This window comes from Onychomys torridus, chromosome 20, assembly GCF_903995425.1.
Source record: "Onychomys torridus chromosome 20, mOncTor1.1, whole genome shotgun sequence".
In the NCBI taxonomy this organism is placed as follows: domain Eukaryota; kingdom Metazoa; phylum Chordata; class Mammalia; order Rodentia; family Cricetidae; genus Onychomys; species Onychomys torridus.
In genome coordinates this window covers 48,433,577-48,441,068 of record NC_050462.1, presented here as the reverse complement: position 1 = coordinate 48,441,068, position 7,492 = coordinate 48,433,577, and the positions used below count along the sequence as shown (strand labels likewise).

At 37.8% G+C, this 7,492-nt stretch overlaps 1 protein-coding gene across 1 annotated transcript; it reads left to right on the top strand.

Moving 5' to 3' along the window:
- The first annotated feature begins 899 nt into the window (after positions 1–899).
- LOC118570790 (olfactory receptor 6C4-like) lies at positions 900–1,838 on the top strand. Its single transcript, XM_036169405.1, has one exon. It carries the CDS (start codon positions 900–902, stop codon positions 1,836–1,838), a length of 939 nt encoding a protein of 312 aa, XP_036025298.1.
- Positions 1,839–7,492: the final 5,654 nt, after the last annotated feature.

Sequence of the window (7,492 nt, the reverse complement as noted above, 5' to 3'; positions counted from 1 at the left end):
TTCTTTAACAGATTGTAGAAGCTCTAATTAACTTTGGCAAAATAGATGTCATTCCAGAAAAGCTGTGTTTCTTGCCCAGTTCCTTGTGTTATTTAACTGAGATACAGTTCCTCTTTAAGAAAGGTTGAGCTTCATGAGTATATAATTTTGCTTATTATAAAATGGAAACACTTGAGTGTTTCTATGTCCCACAAATATAATGCTTAATTTTGTTCATTTTAAATTTTCATTATTTTAAATTTTAGTAATTATCTTATTTCTAGCCTATCTTTAATTTCTCTTTAAACATTTCTGGCTCTGATTAAGAGTTTTATGAATTAATAAATAACTTTTTCCTTGAAAAAATACTAATTTTAATAAGCAATTTTTTTCTAAAAATTCATCAGCATATATTCATTACATAAAATTCTGGCTTTCATAGCAGGGTTTTCAGGTGTAGTGTATATTTTAAATACACTTATATCCTTTCACCTTCCCTGAGTCATTTTCATTTTCCTAACTAGTCCCCTTCTGCTTTGCTGTCACACCCATCCATGCATATTTCTTTAGAAATCTATGCAAATATGGCAGCTGCTAATCACTCCAGAGAGGAAAATCAGAACAGAAAATAAAAAAGGAAGCATAAGCCAGTGAGAAAATGTGCTGATAGAATTTAGAAGAAATAACAGCTGGTCCCCAAGTAGGAGAACTTCCATATTTCTAAAATAAAACAGGTCAATACATCAAGGTTTTTTTGTTGTTCTAGGGCAGTTAACTTTCAAAACAAAATACAGATAAAGTTCCATAGTTCAAAACATTTGATTTTAGTTGTGGATCCTGATTTTATGTTGAAACCAAGTTCAATTTCATTTCAACATTTTTCTTCGTTATTCTCTATTTTGACTTGCCTAAAGTTGATGATGGCAAACCGCACATCAGTGACAGAGTTCGTTCTTCTCGGATTGACAAATGATGTCAACCTTCAAGCTGTGCTTTTTCTCTTTCTGCTCCTAACTTATGCCTTAAGTGCCACGGGAAACTCGGCCATCATTCTCTTGACCCTGCTGGATTACCGCCTCCAGACACCTATGTATTTTTTCCTTCGAAATTTTGCATTTTTGGAGATATCTTTTACCTCTGTCTTTGTTCCCAAAATGCTAGTCAATATTGGAACTGGAGACAAGACCATTTCTTTTGCCGGTTGCTTCACACAGTATTTTTTTGCGATCCTTCTGGGAGCAACCGAATTTTACCTCTTAGCAGCTATGTCCTATGACCGCTATGCGGCCATTTGCAGACCCCTGCACTACACAAGTGTCATGAGTAGGAGACTTTGTTTTCAACTAGTCTTAAGCTCCTGGTTCTCTGGTTTTATAGTTGTTGTTGTGCCGCATGCAATGACTCTTCAGTTGCCTTTCTGTGCATCGAACATCATCAATCACTATTGCTGTGACTACACTATATTGCTGCATTTATCCTGTTCAGACACACACTTCATAGAAGTGATCCAGTTCCTCCTGGCTGCTGTGACCCTCATTTTCACCTTGCTCCTGGTGATTCTCTCCTACACACACATCATCAGGACCATCTTGAGGATCCCCTCTGCTCAACAGAGAAAGAAAGCTTTTTCTACATGTTCTTCTCACATGATAGTGGTCTTACTTTCTTATGGAAGCTGTATTTTCATGTATATAAATCCTTCTGTTAAAGATGCAGCAAATTTTAACAAGAGGGTGGCTGTGTTAAATACCTCTGTAGCTCCTTTGTTAAACCCATTCATCTACACTCTCAGAAACAAGCAAGTGAAAATATCCTTCAAAGATATGCTAAACAAGATGATAAAGTTCTCAAAAAAGTGAAACTATTTGAGGCTCGGTATTAAGACAATAAAGGTTAAAACATTATAATTGTACATATAAAATATATCTTTTCAGCACTCACTTATTAAATTAAGCCATTTTTCTTCTATCAAGATGTGTTCCTATGTATCTTCTAACACTTCATTACTATTGTTTTTATTTATATTTCACATACAATTTTTAATTATTATTTACGAACTTGGGTGCTTTATCTATACATATGTGTAGGGAGCATGTAGGTCCTTGTGCTTACATGTAAGCACTAGGAAAATTAAGAATGTTAAATCACATGCTTGTCTATTTAAAGGAGCGATGTACAACCGTTTTCTGCCTGGAGGGCTGGGGATGGATGAGGTTAATAACCCAGTGACCTTTAAGCTCTCTGTGTGACCAGGCCACACTGGCTCTCCCTGATGCTATAGCCCTACACTCCCACAGTTCCTTATCGTGAGCTTGTTTATCTTGAGCCTGTTCCTCAGGTGATCTATAGAATCTATAGAGAGATGCCACTCATACTTTACAAAGAGTTTAAATGTAGTCATGTGTTAAGCTTTGTTGTGCACACAAGACTGAGTTAAGTTTCATGAGGAAACTTTTTTTTTCCCAAGTTGTGCTTTGCTTAAACATAACTAAAATAAACTACTCAAGGTCAGACTTTCAAAGATCAAACCAACACTGGCTACTGGGTCATGTTGAACCAACTGCCTCTTTGTCTAACTACAAATATATGACTTCCAGCAACTTCCTCAGTTGCTGCTCCTGACCATTGTTTTTATTCACAGCTAAGGAATTGTGAAACAAAATGATACTAATATTTAACTCATGAAGTTAGTGCTTCATAAGTGAGGATTCTATCACAAGTAAAAGCTGTCATTTCGTTTATATTTCCCTATGAGAGTATTTAATAAATGGTATGACAGTTTTACAGCAAGGATGCTAGATATTTTAATAGTTCATAAATGTTTCTACCCCAATTCTAAAAACAGACGCACGAGAAACATAAGCTATAGAGATATCTAAAAAATAACTTTTATTAAAGCCTATAAACATTGAATATCACATTTGTACCCTTAAATTCTTTCCTTTCCTAATGAATAATAATGGAAAATTCAAGATTAAGTAGAGACATGAAGGCAGTATTAGTGCAACTTACAGAAGTTCTATTTGACCGTTCTGCTATACCTCACTTTAATTGTATAAGAATCACCTAATACCTGGTGGATAACTGATAGGGAAAGGGTTTTGTTTTTTATTTAAACTATAATTGAGCCGTCGGTTTACTCAATATTTCTTTCCTATTTAAAATACTATCATCAGTACATTAAATAATCATTGAATTGGATATATAATTTTAAAACAGATTAAAGAATTACATACAGTTAGGTATGATTTTTTTGAACTACTTAATTGAATAAGGACTCATGAATACACATTAAATGTATTCATTGTTGAACATTCCATATTTGCATATAGAGTGTTTTGATCAAATCAACTTCCTGTTTATGTTAATCAAATTCTTCTCATATATCCTCAAACAATTTTCACTTTTTCCTTCCAACTTCATGTAATATCTTTTAAACCCATTGAGTCTGCTTTGTGCTGACAGTCTGTGCCTAAGTGCCTGGCCATCCAGTAGAGCATACGCACCCACTCAGGAGTCAAAGCACTGAAGAAAATTGACACTAAACACACATTTTAAAAGCCAATTCAGAGTATCACTTTTTTCATTTATTTCTTTCTTTATTTTTATTATTATTATTTGTGTTTTAATTTTACACATCAGCCATGGGTACCCGTGTCCTCCCCCTCCTGCAACCACCCTCACCTTCCCCCCAGCCCCTCCCCTCCATTCCCATCTCCTCCAGGGCCAAGACTCCCCTGGGGATTCATTTAAACCTGGTGGATTCAGTACAGGCAGGTCCTGTCACCTCCTTCCATGCTGAGCAAAGTGTCCCTGTGTAAGCCCAAGGTTCCAAACAGCCAGCTCATGCACTAAGGACAGGTCCAGGTCCCACAGCCTGGGTGCCTCCCAAACAGTTCAAGCTATTCAATTGTCTCACTTATCCAGAGGGCCTGATCCAGCTGGGGGCTCCACAGCCTTTGGTTCATAATTCATGTGCTTCCATTTGTTTGGCTATTTGTCCCTGTGTTTTTTGCAACCTTGGGCTCAACTATTCACACTCTTAGAGTCCCTCCTCTTTCTTGACAATTGGACACCTGGAGCTCCACCTGGGGCCTGGCTGAGAATCTCTGCATCCACTTCCATCAGTTATTGGATGAGAGTTCCAGCACGACCATTAGGGTGTTTGGCCATCTGATCACCAGACTAGGTCAGATCAGGCTTTCTCTCAACCATTGCCAGCAGTCTACAGAGGATGTATCATTGTGGATTTCAGGGGACCTCTCCAGCACTCTGCCTATTCTTGATCTCACGTGGTCTTCATTTATCATGGTCTGTTATTTCTTGTTCTCCCTTTCTGTTCTTGATCCAGCTGGGATCTCCTGCTCCCCTAAGCTTTCTTTCCCTCAAACTTTGCCCTTCATTACTCCCACTGTCTTCCAGGTTGTTCATGTAGATCTCATCCATTTCTCTCTCATTGGTCGATCCCTGTGTCTTTCCTAGGGTCCCATTTTCTAGGTAGCCTCCCTGGAGTTGTGTAGCAGTCTAATCATCTTTGTTTTGCATCTAGTATCCTACTATGAGTGAGTACATACCATGTTTGTCCTTCTGAGTCTGGGTTACCTCACTCAGGGTGATTTTTTTCTAGATCCATCCATTTTCCTGCAAACCTCATAATGTCATTGTTTTTCTCTGCTGAGTAGTACTCCATTGTGCATATGTACCATGTTTTCTTTATCCATTCTTCAGTTGAAGGGCATCTAGGTTGTTTCCAGGTTCTGGCTATTACAAACAATGCTGATATAAACATAGCTGAGCAAATGCCCTTGTGGTATGATTGAGCATTCCTTGGGTATATGCCCAAGAGTGCTACAGCTGGGTCTTGGGGGAGATGGATTCCCAATTTTCTAAGGAAGCGCCATATTGATTTCCAAAGTGGCTGCACAAGCTTGCATTCCCACCAGCAGTGGAGGAGAGTTCCCCTTGCTCCACATCCTCTCCAGCATAAGCTGTCATCTGTAGTTTTGATCTTAGCCATTCTGACAGGTGTAAGGTGGTATCTCAGAGTTGTTTTGATTTGCATTTCCCGGATAATTAGGGATGTTGAGCAATTCCTTAAATGTCTTTCAGCTATTTGAACTTCCTCTGTTGAGAATTCTCTGTTGAGTTGTATAGCCCATTTTTTAATTGAACTGTTGGGCATTTTGGTATCTAATTTCTGGAGTTTTTTATATATTCTGGATATCAGCCCTCTGTCAGATGTGGGTTGGTGAAGACATTTCCCCATTCTGTAGTCTGTCACTTGTTGACCATGACCTTTGCTCTACAAAAGCGTCTCAGTTTCAACAGGTCCCATTGATTGATTGTTTCTTTCAGTGTCTGTGCTACTGGTGATGTATTTAGAAAGTGCTCTCCAGTGCCAATGCATTCAAGACTACTTCTACTTTCTCTACTTTTTCTTCTATCAGCTTCAGAGTAACTGGATTTATATTGAGGTCTTTGATCCACTTGGACTTAAGTTTTGTGCACAGTGACAGAAATGCATCTATTTGCAGCCATCTACACATTGACATCCAGTTATGCCAGCACCATTTGTTGAAGATGCTTTCTTTTTTCCATTGTACATTTTTGGCTTCTTTGTCAAAAATTATATGTTCATAGGTTTGCGGGTTAATGTCAGGGTCTTCAATTCAATTCCATTAGTCCACATGTTGGTTTTTATGCCAATACCAAGCTGTTTTTATTACAGTAGCTCTATATTAGAGCTTGAGGTTGGGGATCTTGATGCCTCCAGAGGTTGTTTTATTGTACAGGATTCTTTTGGATATCCTGGGGTTTTTATTTTTCCATATGAAGGTGAGTATTATTCTTTCCAGATCTGTGAAGAATTGTGTTGGTAATTTGATAGGGATTGCGTTGAATCTGTAGATTGCTTTTGGTAAGATTGCCATTTTTACTATGTTAATCTTGCCTATCCATGAGCATGGGAGGTCTTTCCATTTTCTGACATCTTCTTCAATTTCTTTTTTCAGGGATTTAAAGTTCTTGTCATATAGGTCCTTCACATGCTTAGTTAGAGTAACCCCAAGGTATTTTATATCATTTCTGGCTATTGTAAAGGGTGATGTATCTCTGATATCCTTTTCATACTGTTTGTCTATTGTATATAGGAGGGCTACTGATTTTTTTGAGTTGATCTTGTATCCTGCTATGTTGCTGAAGGTTTTTATTAGCTGTTTCAGTTCCTTGGTTGAATTTTTGGGGTCACTCATGTATACTATCATGTCATCTACAAATAGGGAAAGCTTGACTACTTCCTTTCCAATTTGTATGCCCTTAATCTCCTTATGTTGTCTTATAGCCCTGGCTAGAACTACAAGTACTATATTGAATAAGTATGGAGAGAGGGGACAGCCTTGCCTTGTTCCTGATTTTAGTGGTATTGCTTTGATTTTCTCTCCATTTAATTTGATGTTGGCTGTTGGCTTGCTGTAGATTGCCTTCATTATGTTTAGGTATGTTCCCTGTATGCTGATCACTCCAAGACCTTTATCATGAAGGGGTGTTGGATTTTGTCAAATGCCTTTTCTGTGTCTAGTGAGATGATCATGTGGTTTTTTTCTTTGAGTTTGTTTATATGGTGTATTACATTGACAGACTTTCGTATGTTGAACCACCCTTGCATCACTGGGATGAAGCCTACTTGATCATGGTGGATAATTGTTTTGATGTGTTCTTGGAGTCTGTTTGCCAGTATTTTATTGAGTATTTTTGCATCAATGTTCATGAGGGAGATCGGTCTGTAGTTCTCTTTCTTTTTTGCATCTTTGTTTGGTTTAGGAATCAGGGTAATTGTAGCCTCATAGAAGGAGTTTGGTAATATCCCTTCTGCTTCTATTGTGTGGAACAATTTAAAGAGTATTGGTATTAAGTCCTCTTTAAAGATCTGGTAGAATTCTGCAGTGAAACCATCAGGTCCAGGGCTTTTTTTGGTTGGCAGACTTTTAATGACTGATTCTATTTCCTTAGGGGTTATTGGACTATTTAAATGGTTTATCTGGTCTTGACTTAACTTAGGTATGTGGTACCTATCCAGAAAATTATCCATTTCTTTTAGATTTTCCAGTTTTGTGGAGTAGAGGTTTTTGAAGTATGACCTGATGATTCTCTGGATTTCCTCATTGTCTGTTGCTATGTCCCCCTTTTCATTTCTGATTTTGTAATTTGGATGCTCTCTCTCTGTCTTTTGGTTAGTTTGGATAAGGGCTTGTCTATCTTGTTGATCTTCTCAAAGAACTAAGTCTTTGTTTCATTAATCCTTTGTATTGTTCTCTTTGTTTCTATTTTATTGATTTCAGCTCTCAATTTGATAATTTCCTGGCATCTGTTCCTCCTGGGAGACTTTGCTTCTTCCTGTTGAAGGGCTTTCAGGTGTGCTGTCAAATCACTAGGGTGAGATTTCTGCAGCTCCTTTATGTGGGCATTTAGTTCTCTGAATTTCCCTCGTAGCACTGCTTTCATAGTGTCCCATAAG

Coding starts and splice junctions, on each gene's coding strand:
- LOC118570790 (XM_036169405.1), top strand. CDS start 900: ATGGCAAACCGCACATCAGTGACAGAGTTCGTTCTTCTCGGATTGACA.